This window comes from Bolinopsis microptera, chromosome 8 (genome assembly GCF_026151205.1).
Source record: "Bolinopsis microptera isolate Bmic1 chromosome 8, MBARI_Bmic_1.0, whole genome shotgun sequence".
In the NCBI taxonomy this organism is placed as follows: domain Eukaryota; kingdom Metazoa; phylum Ctenophora; class Tentaculata; order Lobata; family Bolinopsidae; genus Bolinopsis; species Bolinopsis microptera.
This window is the reverse complement of record NC_087079.1, coordinates 3,954,762-3,976,083: the sequence shown is the minus strand read 5'-3', so window position 1 is coordinate 3,976,083 and position 21,322 is coordinate 3,954,762. Positions and strand designations below refer to the sequence as shown.

At 38.0% G+C, this 21,322-nt stretch overlaps 4 protein-coding genes across 5 annotated transcripts in view; all 4 read left to right on the top strand.

Annotated features, from left to right (window-relative positions):
* The window catches only part of LOC134819315 (transmembrane protein 64-like), a 106,233-nt gene extending 103,633 nt beyond the window's left edge, over positions 1-2,600 (top strand). For both annotated transcript variants that reach the window (XM_063829208.1, XM_063829207.1), the window contains one exon: positions 99-2,600. In XM_063829208.1, coding sequence (XP_063685278.1) covers positions 99-818 — 720 coding nt within the window. In that variant the 3' untranslated portion in view covers positions 819-2,600. The remainder of the gene's footprint in view (positions 1-98) is intronic.
* The window catches only part of LOC134819316 (diphthine methyltransferase homolog), a 75,920-nt gene extending 70,698 nt beyond the window's left edge, over positions 1-5,222 (top strand). Inside the window, exon 2 of the mRNA XM_063829210.1 lies at positions 4,281-5,222. Within this exon, the coding sequence (XP_063685280.1) occupies positions 4,281-5,210 (930 nt within the window). The 3' untranslated portion in view covers positions 5,211-5,222. The remainder of the gene's footprint in view (positions 1-4,280) is intronic.
* Positions 2,293-3,950, top strand: LOC134819899 (adrenodoxin-like protein 1, mitochondrial). Its single transcript, XM_063830052.1, has 2 exons — positions 2,293-2,374; positions 3,577-3,950. Exons 1-2 carry the CDS (start codon positions 2,293-2,295, stop codon positions 3,948-3,950), a joined length of 456 nt encoding a protein of 151 aa, XP_063686122.1.
* Positions 5,223-7,573: 2,351 nt separating the features above from the next.
* LOC134819897 (uncharacterized) lies at positions 7,574-19,500 on the top strand. Its single transcript, XM_063830051.1, has 11 exons — positions 7,574-7,781; positions 8,031-8,929; positions 9,800-10,438; positions 11,562-11,624; positions 11,918-12,007; positions 12,164-12,236; positions 12,445-13,817; positions 17,321-17,383; positions 17,669-17,758; positions 17,915-17,987; positions 18,206-19,500. The coding sequence occupies exons 1-11, from the start codon at positions 7,574-7,576 to the stop codon at positions 19,498-19,500; spliced, it is 4,866 nt and encodes a 1,621-aa protein (XP_063686121.1).
* The last annotated feature ends 1,822 nt before the right edge of the window (positions 19,501-21,322 follow it).

Below are 21,322 nucleotides of genomic sequence, written 5' to 3'. Positions count from 1 at the left end.
TTAGTATCATGATAACCCGCCGGACCCCCCCCCCCCCCCCCCCCCCGTGATAACCATCGGTAAGTTTAGACTCAATATTACAACAAAACTGTTTACAGGATTTCTTGAACTGGCTGGACGCGTTACCAAGATGGCAGAGCGGAATAATCTTCGTAGTTCTCTTCACCATCATCTCCCTGCCGGGCTCCTTCGGGTACCTCATCCTCAACATAGCGGCTGGCTACATGTACGGTTTCTGGCTGGGCATGCTCATAATCTTCATCTCCGTTACGGTCGGGTCCGTCATTGCGTTTGTCCTGATACGGAAGTGCTTACCCGGATGTATTGAACGGCTTTTATCTGATGGTGACGATGCAGCCCTCATAAACCCCATGCTCAGGATTATCGAGGGAAAGAACGGTGTTAAGGTGATCGCACTCTTTAGACTAACTCCGCTGCCCTTCGGATTCCAAAACGGTGTGTTCGCCCTCACTGATATTAGCATTTTTAAGTACACGTTCGCAACGTGCATCGGCCTCCTGCCCACTCAGGCACTGAACACTTATTTTGGAACTACCTTGCGGAGTATAAAGGATGTTGTGAGTAACGACGGTGAGAGTTACATTCTCTTTTCCTTTCAACTCCTTATAAGTCTTGTCCTGATGATATTTGTGGCGCGGCTTGCGCGCCAGGAGATCAACAAGTGCAGTGATACTACTGACAAGGGAGACTTGGAGTCGGGCGAGGGATTCAAGAAGGGACATTCCAGATCCAAATCTGCTTCTGCCATCCTCATGTCCAAGCAAAAAATAATAAATCAGCCTTCGATTTTTAAATGAAATGTTAGTTTCTAGTCATTTAGCTATCCCTACCATTGTACTGTGCAATTTGTTTTATACTTTCTATGTAATACTGATATAAATCGCATTGGCAACGTTCATATTTTTATTTAATGAGAGAGTATAAATATGGTTTAATGATAAAAGCCATAATAAATATCTTGATGCTGATACATAGTTTTTGTAAAGGTTTTGATAATGAGTTCGGAGAAAATCTAGATATAATAGATTGTTGTCGATGGATTGTGCAGTGTTGTATTTCCCAATGTAAGGGAGATCACAAATAAGCTGCGGTTTTTAAATATCATGAACAATGATATCTCAATTGAGTGGCTTGGTTAAATCAGTCCTTCGCAGGAATGTGAATCTTGCAGGAATTTGGCTCTTGCAGGAATTTGGCTCTTGTATATTATTTGCAGTTTAAAACTCTCTTAATCGTTTGTACGATGTTTCTACTTAGATAGTTGTAATATATTAGTTATATCATTATATTTCTACTGTTAACACTCTAGAGGCACGGGCTTGGACTCGCTTTTTTTGGCTAATTTTAAGTGTGTGAAATTTCCGGAACTTCCCAATAACTTGTCTTTTTCAATGATCTGTTTAATGTTTATTTTAGATCCCAATTTTTTTGAAGTAAACTTAATATAACGCGGTGATATTGTTAAAAATGATGATGAATTGTTTTCAAAGGAAGTAAATGGGGTGTTTAAGTTCGTTTATTAAACTGACAGTTCACAGTTTTTTTCAACATTATAAGTTCTCTTCTCAGGAACAGTCAAATCCTAAATTTTATTTTTTAAAGATATTTTAATACCATCAGTCTCATAAAATGTTAAAAGTGGTTTTCCATCTTATTATGAATGGAAATCGCAAATAATTACTCGAAATCGCAAGGATGGCAAAACTTTAAAACTCAACCCTGACCTAATGATCATTGATCATGGTACACGAATAAGATCACACCACAATAACACAAATGATCGGCTGAATATTCACGTGACTGTTGCCAACATTGCAGTGCGTCTCTGGTGAAATTGGCAGATATATAGCAACCCAATGTGACACTACACTGTTATAATAATACACACGCTCTTGGTTATAATATGAGACATAGTGTTAATTACCAGCATATCTCTCGGTCGTGGCTAACCGGAAATGAAAATATTATGGAAAACACCGGTTTGATGATCACGTACCGAACACTTTTGAACTGTCAAGAACTTAAACACACCATTTTCCTTTTAAACTGTTGAAATTATTTCCTCATTTAATCTAATAATGATTCCAATAATATCAACAAAAACATACTTTTGGGACGACTTTACCGCATGTTATGGTAATAAAATGGAGGATTTTAAGCGATTATGATAATTATAATATGAGGAATGCAAATGGGAGCTATGTGAATTATGCTGATAAGGAATGGGAGTTATGTGAATAATGCTTATAAGGAATGGGAGTTATGTGAATTATGCTGAAGAGGAAGGGAAGTAATGTGAATTATGCTGAAGAGGAAGGGGAGTTACATGGATCACCTTACCAGATAGGACTAGGTTTTAGCAATGTATGTAAAGATGAAGATGTGTTGCACTTTTTTTAGTGCCCGACGTGAGTAATGTTAGTGAAAGATTGAAAATGAAGTATTTTATGAAGTGAAAGTGAAATATTTTGTTAATTCGTTCACATGGCATTATCCTATCTCTTCCGTGTTTCGTGTATTCGTCGATTTGATACTTAGCAACTCCTTGTTACTTATTTTTGTATTGAACTTTGTTAAAATCTACCTCGTTTCACTGATTTCTTTATAATTTTAAAAGTTAAATGACCAAGTAGCTAATTAAAATTCGTGTTACTCAAATGAAAAATTATGGCAATTTGAATGAGTAAAGATCTCCAACTTAATTCACTTAATTATCATTAAACTTCAACTTTAAGTTAATCTATGGTAACTTACACAATATAACAATACATAGAATCAATACATAACAAACAGCGTAGCAACTAGCCAGGGTAAACTCACATGATGCATCAACAATATTACGGATTAAGTTACATACTTTATTAATTTCCCGAGTAGCTCACTAAGTTATCATTGCCAAGTATACAGTGTTCGCATTCTCGTGATTCCGAAATCAAGATTCCTGTACGTGTGGCCAACATAACATTATGCCAATAATTTAATATGCAATCCCGTACATGCTTCAACAATGATTGGAGCTACATGAATAATGTGCATATTATGTAATATTATTATAATCTCAGCTAAAAACACCATTGTGAGCAGGAAGTCTATAACAACTATCCCCACTGTTGCTAAACTAACCGCCTTAACACAAAGCCTTAACAGCAATAATTATGATAATATAATGTAAAGCTCAGTGTAACACAACAGATACTGAATCTAATCAATGGGTCTAGTCATTGGCTACTCAGTACACACACACACCGCGTGTACAGGATACATAACATAACACTCCATTACAGGCGGTAGTGTATGTACTCATGATCTGTCTACGTCATCACTCCCGAACCAGCCCCGGTGCCCGACCTCTTCTAAAGCTTCTCCGACCAGCACGTCACTCACGTGACAGAGTCATATTATCAGGTTCCACTCCACCACCAGTTCTACCTAACTGTAATATATCCAGGTTTTTATCTACAATCCCCGGAAAGGTATATACAGGTATCAGATTACAGCAGGCTACATTACGACATCTACATACCACACATACCGCATTCCACGAACACCTGCCAGAACCCGAGTCCGAGGAGGAAACAGTCCGGATAAACTATATACTCCGAGACGGAACAGTCCGGACAATAGCAGGACGGACAGGAGATAACGTCATGTACCTCGCGCACAAGCACGATATTGAGATAGAGGGCGCGTGTGAAGCGAGCCTGGCGTGTTGCACGTGTCACGTGTATGTGGAGGGTGAGTACTGTGATATGTTGGAGGAGGCGAGTGAGGACGAGGAGGACATGTTGGACATGGCTCCGGAGCTCAGGGAGACCAGTAGACTGTCATGTCAGATTGTGTTGGAGAGGAAGTTGGATGGGATTACGGTGCAGATACCCAGGATTACTAGGAACTTTTATGTGGATGGTCACGTGCCTCAACCTCACTGAAATTGAGACTTTCTCGGGTTTTTAATGTTTATTTATAGATTTATTGTTTGTTTGAAGGTTTATGTTCTGTGTAGAACCTTTTGTAACTTTTTACTAGCATAGACCATGCTTTATTTGAGAGCGTTTTGGTGTAAATTATACATTTGATGTAATGTTTCAGTGACCCCCTAATTTATTAAACAGTGCAGCTTATAATACACATTGTAAACCATTTTATTTCACATTCATATTATCACTCTTGTTTCACTAGTAGGAACTACAATATCAAATAAATTATAAAAATGTCAAAACTGAAAATTCGATCCCTTAGTTCCCTTAATCTAGATAAAGATGATAGCCTCGCACAAAACAAAGTACAGTGCAGACAGCATCGAAACAAAACCAGGTGACCAAACCAAGTTTGCTTGCGCAACATACCAACTAGACTCTAGCGGAACAGAAAGACACGGTAACGTCTCCATTCTAGACTTCCAGGAGAAGTCTGTTAAAGTATCATCAGTCCTAGAAACGGGGGGAGTATTGGATCTGTGGTGGAGAGATGAGGGATGTTTGTTGGCAGCATGCGCTTCAGGCGAGTTGCGCATGATTGATGTTGATAAGGACTGTGCGTTTAGTGAGTGCAAAGTTACTAATGTGTCAAGTGATATTTTACTGGCTGTTAACGGGAGTTCTAATACTGTTGTCACCAGTGATACTGCTGGAATCATCTACTCAATAAACCCAGATAGTTTGGAAATTTCAATGAAGATAGAGGCAGCACATGGTGCGCAGGGTTGGGGCGCTGAAGTATGGGGTTTAGCGCTTGACAGGCACGATGTAAACCTGGTTTACAGCGGGGGAGACGACTGTTTGTTGAAGTGCCATGACCTGCGCACCCCTCACACTGTCTCCACCTCACGATACCACACCATGGGGGTGTGCTGCATATCCCCTGATCCTGTATCTCTTAACCGGATATTATCCGGAAGTTATGATGAGTTGGTCGTTGAGTGGGATACCAGGAACTTTAAACAACCCCTCAGAACTGTCAGTGTAGGTGGTGGTGTGTGGCGCATCAAGCGCAGTCCTGACAATATGCATGCGCTTATAGCAGGCATGCACAGTGGGTTTCATATCGCGGACTTGACAGAGTTTGCTGTAGCACAGACCTACACAGGACACACATCCCTTGCGTATGGGGCAGATTGGTTAGACCAGGGGTTTGTTGCTACCTGCTCATTTTATGATAATTTGGTTAACGTTTGGCACAGCGGTGTCTAGTTGGAGCACCCCTTATTAATTATTTGCGGAGTATCCTGTGACCAATTTTGGTATTTGTTAAGTTAATTGCTTTTACAGAGATGTACCTGAAGTTTAATTGCTAATTTATTGTTTTTTTAAATAAAGTTATTGGGTTCTGACAGTTTTTATTTTGTCTTTCACTGCTTAAAATACAAATGGAGATTAAAATTCGCTAAACTTAGATATGGGCGATTTCACGTAAAGTAAATTACACTTTGCACAAAAATTTGGCCTTATTCTGACTCTCAAGCATTACACAAACATAACAGAATCATGATAAATTGCATGAAACATCTCTTATGTACTCCACACACAGCTATATTAAGATTTTTACTCCAACTGCTATGGCTTTTGAGTGAGGCACGTTTGAAAATGTAAAGTAAATTACAGGGCACAAATTGACATTCCTGACCAACGTGTATTGAAATCTCATTTCGTGCCCAGGTGTGAGAATAAACATTTAAATATTTTTCATGCACACTGGCAAATGTCTTGCCTGTACTGGAAAGGGTTTGTTTTGGTAAATGGTTAATAGCTGTGTTCTGTAGAAGCCTTTTTTCCTTGTAAAGTAAGTTACTCTTTTGTGTCAAGTAGTTTACACTGTTACACAATCCTTTGATTTTAACTGTTTAAAGCTGCCCCTTTGTCTTTAATTCGTTTGCTAAGTGTATGAACTATGTAATATATGATTAATAATGATATATCAGTTTATCATTAGCCAATTAAGGGGGCCGGGGGGGCCTTCATCAAAATTTTCTCGAAATTGACTTTATAGTTGTTTCTAATAGAGGGGAGTGATATCTATCAGATGCTTTTGGTCCCATGGAAAAATATTGTTCCTAGACGAAATTATTATCGGTCAAATGTCAGCGCTTATGTGTAATTGTATTGTGCGAGCGATTTTCAATTTTTGAAAATCTTGGACCTCAAAAAATCGTCAAAAAACGAGGTTGAAGATTTTCAAAATCGAATGAAATATGTTTAAAGGCCTATCTCAAAATTCTGTTTGGCTCATCTCTTTTAAATTATCTCTAGAACATATCCTGAAAGTTTCAGGGTGATTGCTCAAAACATGTAGGAGAAAATAGATTTTTAGACTCGATTTTCAGGACGCATGATTGAAAATCGCTCGCGCAATACAATTACACATAAGTGCTGATCTTTGACCGACAATAATTTCGGCTAGGAATAATATTTTTCCATGGGACCAAAAGCATCTGATAGATATCACTCCCTTCTATCAGAAACAACTAAAAAGTCAATTTCGAGGGAATTTTGATGAAGACCCCCCGGCCCCCTTAATTGGTTGATTGATCCACTGATTGGGTCCACAGTTAGCCCAGTTATACAGAGTAGGTAGGTGGGCGTAAATGTACGAATGTTTCCCAGCTCAAAAATTTGTGTTCAAGCAGGCCACTGGATTTTCTGTAAAGTAAAGTATTATTTATATTATATTTTCGAAAAGTCAATTTTTAACCATTTTAAACCATTTTTATAGATTTCTTTAATGAAATTCTGACCAGAACCAATCTATTATCACTTTTAAATAACTTTTATTCTGTTTGACAATCGTTACTTGTTGTGTTTTACTACTATTTCTGAATAAAAAGCATATGTGTAAATTACTTGACACGTAAATTACTTGACATGTAACTTACTTGACGCTGGTATTGACATGATCTGATATCTATGGATCTAAATAAACAAGTACATTATGTCTTGACATCAGAGTTAGCTTGTTTTAGCAAGATTTCAGCAAGAAATAACATGAAATGTGGCCAGCAGAAAACTTTTTTGTTTTTTATGTATAGTAATTTACACTAAAAACAGGAGAAAGTAGAATAGCATTGCTCCGAATCTGCTTAAATTTTGAGTCCCAAATTTTGCATACAGCTTCAGTGAAGTGGTATGCACCTTTACAGATCAAGAATTAATGAATATTACAACAATCTCTTTTTAGTAAACAGCTTTTATTATAGAGTAGTTTTAGCCTGTAAAACATGACAATTTATGGGTATTTTGAAAACGCGATAACACAGAAACGAAGTGAGATATTTATAAGCGGTTTTTTGTGTCTAACAGTTTATAATCTTCTCTTTCAGACTCCAATCAAAGCTAGTGCCATAACTGAAATTTATTTTTTTCCCTCCTTGTTCATGTTTCATGAAATTGCCCATATATGACTGTGGGATATAATGTAAAGAATAGTCAGAATCATATGAAGCATATTCCATCCAAAGGAATATGATTCAACTCTTTATTTTGATAAGTAAGTTTACTCTTTTAATACTAGTATTTGGTGTAATTCTAACTTTTTGAATCTGTTCACAGGAAATATTTCCATGTCAAATCGGGACACAAGATCACAATCTGTAAAAGATGAAGTGAAGACTGAGATTCTGGACCATGTTATCAAAAAGGAGATAAAGACTGAGCTACAGGAAGTCAACGGGAAGTCTCATGGTTTTATTTGTCCCACATGTAAAGCTCATTTCCTTTACGATGAGTTCTTTATGGAGCATATTAAAGAACACCACGAGGATATGGCTGGTGAAAAGATGAATTCTAATAAGCTATTGAGTTCTTCTGGAATATCAGAAAAAGAGAACAATTCAAAGAATACCCTGCATAGAAGTGAACCTTTTAAATGTGATGTTTGTTCCTTTTCTTGCTCCTACGAATCTCATCTTCTGAAACATTAGAGAGTTCATACTAATGAAAAGCCATTCAAATGTGAACAGTGCTCATCTGCTTATTCTCGAAAATGTAATCTAATCCGACATCAGCGAATTCACACAGGGTACAATCCCTACAAATGCAGCGATTGTAAATACACAAGCTCTTCTAAATCAAATCTTATTCATCATCAACGAATTCACACCGGTGAGAAACCCTACAAGTGTGAACATTGCTCATATGCCTGTTCTCGAAAAGGTGATCTAGTCTTACATCAGCGAATCCACACAGGTGAGAAACCCTACAAGTGCGAGGAATGCTCATTTGCTTTCACTCAAAAAGGTAGTCTAGTTAAACATCAGAAAATTCACACAGGAGAGAAACCCTACAAGTGTAAAGAATGCTCATATGCTAGTTCTCAAAAATGTAATCTAGTCTTACATCAACGAATTCACACCGGTGAGAAACCCTACAAGTGTGATGTATGCTCATTTGCTTTCACTCAAAAAGGTAGTCTAGTTAAACATCAGAGAATTCACACCAGTGAGAAACCCTTCAAGTGTAAAGAATGCTCATATGCTTCTTCTCTAAAATGTAATCTAGTCCAACATCAGCGAATTCACACAGGTGAGAAACCCTTCAAGTGTGAACATTGCTCATATGCTTGTTCTCGAAAAGGTGATCTAGTCTTACATCAGCGAATCCACACCGGTGAGAAACCCTACAAGTGCGAGGAATGTTCATTTGCTTTCACTCAAAAAGGTAGTCTAGTTAAACATCAGAAAATTCACACAGGTGAGAAACCCTACAAGTGTACAGAATGCTCATATGCTTCTTCTATAAAATGTAATCTAGTCCAACATCAGAAAGTTCACACTAATGAAAGACCATTCAAGTGTGAACAGTGCTCATATGCTTGTTCTCTGAAAGGTAATCTAGTGAAACATCAGCGAATTCACACAGGTGAGAAACCCTTCAAGTGTGAACAGTGCTCATTTGCTAGTTCTCAAAAAGGTAATCTAGTCCAACATCATTGAATTCACACAGGTGTGAAGCCTTACAAACGCAGTGACTTGAATACGACAGCCCTTCTAAATCAAATCTTATAAAACACCAACGAATTCATAATGAGAAGAAACGTTAGAAAAGAAGATCAGTTTTAAGTGTAGTCTCACTATTGTTTTTTAGATTATTGATGCTCTTGCTTGCAAATCTTGTTCACCCCAATTTTGAGAGATTTATTCTAGAGTCTCGACAGACATTGAACAGTAATTGTTACCACCTGTAATTGTTAAGACACACGATTATTGTGTGGAAATTGTGTTCTGTAAACTATGCCTTTTAATTCAGATGTACTGCAGGAACATACACTGCTTGGGCCCTATGCAGGGGGACGTAACATTTACAGCCGGTAACATTAACAGCCGGTAATGGTTATATTAGACAATGTGGCGTTACTTTTTAAAGTTTTTATTAATGCTTTTATGTTTCATAATTTATTGCAAAGTAAAGATATTATTTTGTAATCTTGAGATGAATTTATACAAATTATCGATTTTTAGATTTAGTCTTTAGAACCGTGATTTTGTCCTGCAGAGTGTTTCCCTGCCCCCTTCGAAATAGCTTAATAAAAGATTTTTGGATTATGAAACCATCCAAAGGTATATGATTTAAGTCTTTAATGTGATAAGAAAAGTTGTTACTGTTTTAAATACTCGTATAATTTTGATACAGTTGACCACTGCAAACTACTGAACATCCTCAGAAATGAGTTGGGAATAACAGGGACAGCTTGGAAATGGTTCAGCAGCTTCCTCACAGGTAGATGTCAAACGATTAAAGTTGGAAATGAGGAATCTTATGAGATAGTGATTAAGTTTGGAGTCCCACAGGGCTCTGTGCTGGGTCCGGTCCTGTTCAACATCTACATTCGCTCTTTGTACTCAGCAGCACATGATTTGAACTTCTCCATCCAGGGTTACGCCGACGATCATCAGCTGTATAAAAGTTTCAAGCCAAACGAGGAGCCCACCGTCCTTATCAACGATGTTCCCAAATGTTTCCAAGAAATTAATGACTGGATGAAAAAACATTATCTACAGCTCAATGCAGGAAAAACTGAGATTCTTGTTTTTGGGACACCGCTTGTTCTCCAGCAGCTGTCTATAGGGGGCGTGTTTGTTAACTCTGAGACGTGTGTCAGGCTGTCACCTGTTGCAAAGAACCTCGGATTTCGTCTCGACTCTCAACTAAACTTTGGTGAGCAAATCAAGCAACTTAAAACATCGTGTTTTCTGAAACTAAGAGACCTTGCTAAGATGAAAACATTCCTCACAACCAAACAGATGGGAACACTGACTCAAGCAATTGTAATCTCATCGCTAGACTACTGCAATGCGCTTTACTATGGTTGTAGTCAAGCCTCAATTACGCAGCTGCAGAACATTCAGAACCGAGCATGCCGTCTGGTTTTTGGATTAAAGAAGAGAGACTCAGTCGAGGAGAAGCTCAAATCCCTTCATTGGCTCAAGGTGAAGGAAAGGATTGAGTTTAAGTTATGTTTACTGATTTTCAAAGCAGTCAATGGTGTTGCTCCTGCATATCTGTGTGATCTAGTAACATTTGTTAGTTCGAGTAGCAGAAGAACTTCCTCCTTACACCTACCTGTCGGATCTACAAGATCGCACCCAAGAGCGTTTCAGACTGTTGCTCCGAAAATCTGGAACCAACTACCAATTGAAATTAAGACTTGTTCTGATGTTGATCTGTTCAAAACATTATTAAAAACTCACCTGTTTAAGAAAAGTTATGGCATGAGCGATTAATTGACATTATAACTTTATGTTATTTGCTTAAACTGTTTAGGATGCAACCTAATGTCATGATCTTTTTGAACTTATTAGCAATTAGACTGTTAGCTCGCTTCATAAGCATGTCATCTTCGTTCCAAAACTTTTTATGTCCTATGCATACACTCCTTGATAGTTATCTTGATCTAGTATCTTTGTTTCACACAATAGAGCATAAGTTTTGTGGTTTATCCACTGGGCTTAGAGTTTGTGTTTAAGCTACCAAATTTTATTATTATTATTATTAATTACTTGTATTTAATGTAATTCTAACTTCTTGAATCTGATCACAGGAAAGATTTCCATGTCAAATCGGGAGATTTATTGAACATATCGCTGCTCATATTACCAAACATTGTATGTCAAAATTTTAATTTTTACATATTATCATGAATCTAAGTTCAATTCCACACATACGAGTAAGTACAGTTTCAAAGCAAAATTCAGCAACATCATTTTTTAAACAAACATATTATGTGCCTTCACAGTCATTCTGTGATATATAGCATCCTTTTGTTGTTTAAATGGATGATGTAGACTCTAGAACATGGTGAGACTTTCCATTGGTAATATGCTTAAAGTATTTCCATTAAATTATTGTTTAAATCAGCACGTCCTCGTGATCGTAGTAATAGACATTTCATGCTCGTTGTGTGAGCTATTGTCTGCAGTACTCTCATTGGGGCATGTGATCTCAAGCCTGCTTTCCTGCCACATTTGCCTCGACTGTCTTATGATGTAAATGACTTGTAATTTCCTGGTCATACAGCTCATATAATATAATACTGACTTTGTTATTTTGAAGCTTAAGTCCATGGCTGACTGTGACAAAATGGGGAGAAATCATAGCTGTGATACTGATGAGAAGGTTTGTTTATCATTGCTAGCGCTATAATTTTATAATAAAGTTTGGTAAAATATGACAGTTGAATTATTTTAGAGGCTTAGTAGGTAAATGTTGCGATATCTAGACCATCTAGAGAGTTATTAATTAGTTTGTACCTAAAAATAATAACAACATGGACTGATGGACCCCCAAAATTATTGTGCACATTTTCTTGAACAAAATTATTTTGCACGTTTTTCTTAAACATGACGCTCTCTAGTAGTATACCTTGTTTTATACATTATAGTTCTAGTGAATAGATTTTCACTCCGCAGGATTTGGGTTTGACAGTTGGGCAGCAGGTGACTGCTAATCCTTTTCGGGATAAGATAGAGTACCAAGCAACCATCCTACGCCGCGTTAAGGTATGCACAATAATAATAATATTAAGTACTTTTTGTGAGACTTTTTGTGAGACCATTTTATTCCACTTGTTGTCCAGGCGACTGGCTTGAAACCTAACCAATTTTTAATGACAATATTCATAATAAGATAGTGCTAATTATTTACACTTATTTCAGAGGGGGATCTTTGAACTACAGTTCGATGATGTTTGCTGCAACGTGTCTAGAAAATATATAAAGCTGATAACAGGTGACATATTTATACTATCGGCTAGGCCTCCTTTTAAAATAAATATTGGGTAAATTATGAGTTAACAATTTTGCGATCAATGAATTAAAAGTAAAACGTGTTATTATCAGTTTAGACCTTTATTGACAAATAACTGTAAATGTAATATAGTTTTTAAGTTTATGTATTCAGAATTGTTTCCAAATTTCAAGAAACATATGCATTTCAGATCAAACGGCAGACGATACCGGATCTGTAATGGATGGTCCAGCTGAAGACAAGACCGGATCTTTAATGGTTGGTCCAGCTGAAGACAAGACCGGATCTGTAATGTGTGGTCCAGCTGAAGACGAGACTGGATCTGTAATCGATGGTCCAGCTGAAGACGAGACCGGATCTGTAATGAATGGTCCTGTTGAAGACGAGACCGGATCTGTAATGGATTGTCCAGCTGAAGACGAGACCGTATCTGTAATGGGTGGTCCAGCTGAAGACAAGACCGGATCTGTAATGGGTGGTCCAGCTGAAGACAAGACCGGATCAGTAATGGGTGGTCCAGCTGAAGACAAGACCGGGTCTGTAATGGGTGGTCCAGCTGAAGACAAGACCGGATCTGTATTGGGTGGTCCAGCTGAAGACAAGACCGGATCTCGAAAAAACGACAATAAAGCTAATAAGCAAATGAGTTATTCTGGAATTTTAGAGAAAGAGAACAATTCAAAAAAAAACCCCTATGAACGTAAACCATTTGAATGTAATGTTTGTTCCTTTTCTTCCTCCTCCGAACCTCTTCTTCTGAAACATCTTCTGAAACATCTTCTGAAATATCAGAGAGTTCATACTAAAGAAAAACCTTTCGAGTGTGAACAGTGCTCATATGCTTGTTCTTATAACCATCATCTAGTTCTACATCAGCGAATTCACACCGGTGAGAAGCCCCACAAGTGCAAGGAATGCTCATATGCTTGTGCTCAAAAAAGTAGTCTAGTCGAACATCAGAGAGTTCACACTGGTGAAAGACCATTCAAGTGTGAACATTGCTCATATGCTTCTTCTCAGAAAGGCACTCTAGACTTACATCAACGAATTCACACTGGTGAGAAACCCTACAAGTGCGAGGAATGCTCATTTGCTTTCACTCAAAAAGGTAGTCTAGTTAAACATCAGAGAATTCACACTGGTGAGAAACCATACAAGTGCGAGGAATGCTCATTTGCTTTCACTGAAAAAGGTAGTCTAGTTAAACATCAGAAAATTCACACAGGTGAGAAACCCTTCAAGTGCAAGGAATGCTCATATGGTTGTATTAAGAAACATGATCTTATCATACATCAACGAATTCACACTGGTGAGAAACCCTACAAGTGCGAGGGATGCTCATATGCTTGTTCTCGAAAATCTAATCTAATCCAACATCAGCGAATTCACACAGGGGACAATCCCTACAAATGCAGCGATTGTAAATACACAAGTTCTTCTAAATCAAATCTTATACATCATCAACGAATTCACACCGGAGAGAAACCCTACAAGTGCGAGGAATGCTCATATGCTTGTTCTCGGAAATATAATTTACTCCAACATCAGCGAATTCAGCATTTTTAGGAAGAATCCCATCAACGAATTCATACTGAGAAGAAACGTTAAAAAAAGAAGATCAGTGTAGTCTCACGATTAACTTTTGTTAGATTATTGATGCTCTTGCTTGTAAATACAGGAGGGGGGGGGGGGCAAAAGTCAGTACCCATACGTTGGCCTTAATAGCTCAGTTACTGAGTGCCCAATTGAAATAATTCTTTTTGGTATGCCTTACTACCACCACTGGTTCGAGGAATTTGTCAACTCAAAAAATATTCGCGTTCATTTGTTTCATATGAAGAAATAAAGGTTAATTTTCACATTCATTTGATAGTTTGGACCATAGTGGGATCGAGCCAAGTTTTATTAAATTGTTTGGCCATTTGAATTACGTTTGTTCTGACAAAATGATAGTTCTAGCTTTCTAACTTCTCAGATGATCGAGATGTGAAGCATAACGAGTTTTTTCATTAGGTGTGATTAGGTGATTGGGTTGAGGCTAGATCCGCATTATGGGAATCTTGTAGAGAGCCCAATTACGGTGTCGTAATTAGGTAATCATTGAATACCCAATCAATTCTTCTAACGAGATAAACAAATTGCTTGATAACTTCGTCATTTCGAATCCGTTTAGAAACCATCTTTTCAGATTATATTCCAGATTAAATGACCTATTGCAATATGTTACAACGGAGTCTCTAACATGTTCACAAAGACGAGTTTAAGCAATTCAATGTTGATTGGGTGTGGCCCCCAAAAATCGAATTTTAAAATTTTTGTGACGGAATCCTCGAACAAGTAGGTACAGTATGTGGTCTGCAGACTGCAAAGCAACATCTATAAAATGTAAAACACGGTGGAAGTGTAAGTCCCAATGTTTGAATACTGTCACTGACTTTTGGCCCTTGGCCCCCTGTATAGTCCACCCTAAATTTGAAATATTTGTTTAAGAGTCTCCGAGACAGACATTGAACAGTAATTGTTACCACGTTCGCGTTATCACTGTGTGGATAACATGCACTGCTTGGGCCCTATGTAGGGGGATCTAAGACGGGGGGGGGGGGGGGGGGGGGGGGGTTCGGGTACCAAGTGTCGGACATCACGTCGACTAAGTGTAGCTTTGGATATTTTTCACTAGACACACCCACCTCCTTTGCGGTACTAACTGTTTTTTCGGATAATATTTAGGACACCCACCCCCTTTTGCCGGCTTTTGCGGTACTAACTGTTGAGAAATCACAGTAATAACTGAGTCTGGGTATATAAAATAAGATACCCAACCATAAATTGCTTTAAGCAGCTCATTAAACATTGGAAATGGGCAAATTATACCCACTATTTAGTAGGGGTTTTGTTTTCAATGTAGTCGAATTAATGAATTATATAAAAAGTTACAAAAAGAATTTTAAAAATTACAAAAAACCCCAAAAAAAACTCAAAAAACCTCAAAAACCACCCCCAAAATTGAAATTTGAGGTAAAATGGGTTTTTATGGGGTTGAACACTCAAAAAATGAACCCCTTGGTACCATGTACTGTACTAACTGTTTTTCTGGGAAATGGGCAGTAGACCCACCAGTTAGTACCATGTACTAACTGTGTTTTTGGGAGAAAAAATGACCCACCCACCAACGTGAAGTCCGGCACTTGGTACCTGATCCCCCCCCCCCCCCCCCCCCCCCCCGAGCCCCCCCCCCCCCCCCCCCGGTCTCAGATTAACTGCTAGTAATGGTTAAATATTAAACAACGGGGCGTTACTTTTTAAAGTTTTTGTTAATGCTTGTATGTTTCATAATTTAATGAAGATATTATTTTGTAATCTGAAGATGAGTTTTTAATACTATTATACATTTTTAGATTTAGTGTTTAAAACCACGAGTTTGTTCTGCAGGGGGTTTCCCTGCTTCCCTGGCCTTCAAAATAGCTTAATAGATTGTTTGAACTGTATTGTGAAACCATCCAAAGGAATATGATTCAACGCTTTATTGTGACCAGCAGGATAAGTAAAGTTTTTACTCTTTTAAATACTAGTATTTGATGTAATTCTAACTTCTTGAATCTGTTTGCAGGAAAGATTTCTATGTCAAATCGGGAAACAAGATCACAAACTGTTAAAGTTGAAGTCAAGACTGAGATTCTGGACCATGTTATCAAGAAGGAGATAAAGACTGAGCTACAGGAAGTCAACGGGAAGTCACATGGTTTAATTTGTCCCACATGTGAAGCTCATTTCCTTTACGATGAGTTCTTTATTAAACATATTAAAGAACATCATGAGGATGTGGCTAGTAAAAGGATAAATTCTAATGAGCTATTGAGTTCTTCTGGAATATCAGAAAAAGAGGACAATTCAAAGAATACCCTGCATAGAAGTGAACCTTTTAAATGTGATGTTTGTTCCTTTTCTTGCTCCAACGAACCTCTTTTTCTGAAACATCAGAAAGTTCACACTAAAGAAAAACCATTCAAATGTGAACAGTGCTCATCTGCTTATTCACGAAAATATAATCTAGTGCAACATCAGCAAATTCACACAGGTGTGAAACCCTACAAATGCAAGGAGTGCTCCTATACTAGTTCTCGAAAAGGTAGTTTAGTTAACCATCAGAGAATTCACACAGGGGAGAAACCCTACAAGTGTGAACAGTGCTCATATGCTAGTTCTCGAAAAGGTAATTTAGTGAACCATCAGAGAATACACACTAATGAAAAACCATTCAAATGTGAACAGTGCTCATATGCATTTTCTCAAAAACAAAAACTACACTTGCATCAGCAAATTCACACAGGTGAGAAACCCTACAAGTGCAAAGAATGCTCATCTGCTTTCACTCAAAAAGGTAGTCTAGTCCAACATCAGCGAATTCATACAAGGGAGAAACCCTTCAAATGCAACGACTGTGAATACGCCAGCCCTTCTTAATCAAATCTTAAAAAACACCAACGAATTCATAAAGAGAAGAATCTTTTAAAAAGAACATCAGTTTAGTCTCACTATTATCTTTTGTTAGATTATTGATATGATGCTTATGCTTGCAAATCTTGTTCACCCCAATTTTGAGAGATTTATTTTAGAGTCTCGACAGACATTGAACACTAATTGTTACCACCTGTTGTTAAGACACACGATTACTGTGTGGAAATTGTGTTCTGTAAACTATGCCTTTTAAATCAGATGTACTGAAAACATGCACTGCTTGTGGCTAGAGGCGTAGCATTGCCTGTTGGCGCCCCGCCGAAAATCCATCCCCTTGTTAGCGCCCCTCCCTAAAATTGAACAAATTAGGTGATTTTAGAGGATACGCCGGTAAAATCTCTATAAATGTATGAACTTCTAGAGCAAAACATGCAGTTAGACATTTCATGTTCGTTGTGTGAGCTATATTGTCTGCAGTACTCTCATTGGGGCATGTGATATCAAGCCTGCTTTCCTGCCACATTTCCCTCCACTGTCTTATGATGTAAATGACTTGTAATTTCATGGTTATACAGCTCATATAATATAATACTGACTTTATTATTTTGAAGCTTAAGTCCATGGCTGACCGTGATAAAATAGGAAGAAATCATGGCTGTGATACTGATGAGAAGGTTTGTTTATAATTGCTAGCGCTATAATTTTTTAATAAGGTTTCATAAAATATGACAGTTGAATTATTTTAGAGGCTTAGTAGGTAAATGTTGCAATATCTAGACCATCTAGAGAGTTATTAATTAGTTTGTACCTAAAAATAATAACGACATGGACCCCCAAAATTATTGTGCACATTTTCTTGCACAAAATTATTTTGCACGTTTTTCTTAAACATGACGCTCTCTAGTAGTATACCTTGTTTTATACATTATAGTTCTAGTGAATAGATTTTCACTCCGCAGGATTTGGGTTTGACAGTTGGGCAGCAGGTGACTGCTAATCCTTTTCGGGATAAGATAGAGTACCAAGCAACCATCCTACGCCGCGTTAAGGTATGCACAATAATAATAATATTAAGTACTTTTGGTTTAAAGCAGTGTGAGACCATTTTATCCCACTTGTTGTCCAGGCAACTGGCTTGAAACCTAATCAATTTTTAATGACAATATTCATAATAAGATAGTGCAAATTATTTACACTTATTTCAGAGGGGGATCTTTGAACTACAGTTTGATGATGTTTCCTGCAACGTGTCTAGAAAATATATAAAGCTGATAACAGGTGAGATATGTATACTATCGGCTAGGCCTCCTTTTAAAATAAAAATTGGGTAAATGAGTTAACAATTTTGCGATCGTTGAATTAAAAGTAAAACGTGTTATTATCAGTTTAGACCTTTAAACCTTTAGACATTTATTGACAAATAACTGTAAATGTAATATAGTTTTTAAGTTTATGTATGAATTGTTTCCAAATTTCAAGAAACATATGCATTTCAGATCAAACGACAGACGAGACCGGATCTGTAATGGATGGTCCAGCTGAAGACAAGACCAGATCTTTAATCGATGGTCCAGCTGAAGACGAGACCGGATCTGTAATGAATGGTCCTGCTGAAGACGAGACCGGATCTGTAATGTGTGGTCCAGCTGAAGACGAGACTGGATCTGTAATCGATGGTCCAGCTGAAGACGAGACCGGATCTGTAATGAATGGTCCTGCTGAAGACGAGACCGGATCTGTAGTGGATGGTCCAGCTGAAGACGAGACCGTATCTGTAATGGATGCTCCGGCTGAAGGCAAGACCGGATCTGTAATCGATGGTCCTGCTGAAGACGAGACCGGATCTGTAATGGATGGTCCTGCTGAAGACGAGACCGTATCTGTAATGGATGGTCCGGCTGAAGACGAAATCGGATCTGTAATGGATGGTCCAGCTGAAGGCGTGACCGGATCTGTAATAAATGGTCCAGCTAAAGACGAGACCGGATCTGTAATGGGTGGTCCAGCTGAAGACAAGACCGGATCTCGAGAAAACGACAATAAAGCTAATAAGCAAATGAGTTATTCTGGAATTTTAGAGAAAGAGAACAATTCAAAAAAAAACCCATATGAAGGTAAACCATTTGAATGTAATGTTTGTTCCTTCTCTTCCTCCTCCGAACCTCTTCTTCAGAAACATCTTCTGAAACATCTTCTGAAACATCAGAGAGTTCATACTAAAGAAAAACCTTTCGAGTGTGAACAGTGCTCATATGCTTGTTCTTATAAACATCATCTAGTTTTACATAAGCGAATTCACACTGGTGAGAAGCCCCACAAGTGCAAGGAATGCTCATATGCTTGTGCTCAAAAAAGTGGTCTAGTCCAACATCAGAAAATTCACACTGGTGAAAGACCATTCAAGTGTGAACATTGCTCATATGCTTCTACTCAGAAAGGCACTCTAGACTTACATCAACGAATTCACACTGGTGAGAAACCATACAAGTGTAAGGAATGCTTGCTTGCTTTTACTCATAAAGGTAGTCTAGATAGACATCAGCGAATTCACACAGGGGAGAAACCCTACAAGTGTACAGAATGCTCATATGCTTCTTCTATAAAAGGAAATCTAGTCGTACATCAGAAAGTTCACAGTAATGAAAGACCATTCAAGTGTGAACAGTGCTCATATGCTTCTTCTCATAAACGCCTTCTAGTTTTACATCAGCGAATTCAAATGAGGCTGTTTTCAGAGGACCTGGAACTCAGAAGCGAGGAGCGCACGAAAAAGAAACCCAGTAAAGTTTAAAGAGATCTTAAGCTTAAAAAAAATTCATGCCCCCTCCGACGAAAGAGGGAAGCGAATGACACGGACAACCTATGATCGATGATGAGGTCGGTTTGTAAGTTTGATAATATTATTATTTACTGACATCTTGAATACCTGTACCTTATACAGGTAGCTTATAATCATCTAATTAAAAGAAGACGTCTAGTTGTTAGCATTAAATTTAGGATATCACGTTTAAAGAAAGTTACCCAATGATAGTCCCTTTTACAAGGAACTAGACCCCAAATGAAGTCATGTCATTTAATTAATCAAAAAACATAAGTTTGATCAAATCAAAGATCCATTTACCAATAGCAAGGTACACCATATTATAAATCATACGGCATATCCGATATCGTTCCATAGAGTGTAAACCCACGAGCCACCTCTACCATAGACCCCCGAGAATTATTATTTACATAATATTGTAATAGAATAAAATCCAACTCCAATTAAACTGGATGCTTTTCCCAGTTAATCGGTGTTTTACATGTCTTGTTCAGTAACACAGCCGGACCAGTATTCGGCCACCTCAGCTCTATCATGAGGACGACAGTGACGACAGTGTACAAGTGACAGTGACAGTGTTTGGCACCCTGCCCAAACTCAATCTCGGGAAGTAGTATTTCTGGCACCCTGCCAAAACCTCATCTTAGGTAAGTAGTAGTGTTGGGCACCCTGTCAAAACCTCAGTTTTAGGTCTAAGTATAGTGTTGGCACCCGTCAAAACCTCTTCTTAGGTAAGTATAGTAATTCTGGCACCCTGGCCAAAACCTCATCTTAGGTAAGTAGTATGTTGGCACCCTGCCCAAAACCTCATCTTAGGTAAGTAGTAGTGTAGGACACTGCATAAACCTCATGGTGTTGAACTGAATTGCTTACCCTTATTACCCTATTATTCAATAAGTTGATTAGGAAAAACAAACTCCGTAATTTTGAAAATCCTGGCTACTGGCTAGGAACTCACCAGCTCGCAAAATTGAACACTAATTAGCTTTAGTTGAGGTCGATACTATTTATTCAAACGAAACAATTTTACGCCATAGCAATATCCCGCGTTTTCTTGACGCGTTTATCTGCATTTAGAAAAACAGCAACTTTTAAGATGGAAAGTCTAGCGACTCAAAGAAATATTACATGTACCTACCACGCGGAGAATTAATTACATGGTTCATTACAGTTTTCCCCTCTTTATGAGGTCCATAAGATGAATATCCATAATATGCTATAAGGAAGATTGAAGTTATCTTTATAATACGTATTATTATGAAATAGAAGTGGCGAGTGTTGAGTAAACCGTTTGTTTCTATGCCGACCTTATCAATTATAAAATATTGTATATTAACACAAGTTTATTAAGTATCATATTAACAACACACAGCAGCTTTGCATAACTGCTCTTCTACATGCTTGTAATAAACATAGTCCGCCTGAAACGGAACTGGCTTTTAAACCACATATCAAGATGTAAAGAATGGAGCATCCTAGCAAGCCTTGTGAGGAGGAACTGGATCTCCTTTTCTTTTCCATATGGCCACAGCCCGTGTCTGCACAGCAGTTCACTGCAGAATATCGGTACACAACCCCAGGCACAATGCCATATATGCACTCGTGGTTTATGCCGCTCTAATGGAAGCTTTGTGAGTGACGTCCACATCTGCCTACAGTTTTTGATATCCTAATCGGGATTCGAACTCACTACCTCAGGGCCAGTAGACCAAAAAGGACTCAAGTGAACAAGATATTGAGAATAGTACTAATTGGCCACTTTCCTACTTTCCAGCTTTAGCCGTCTTATAAA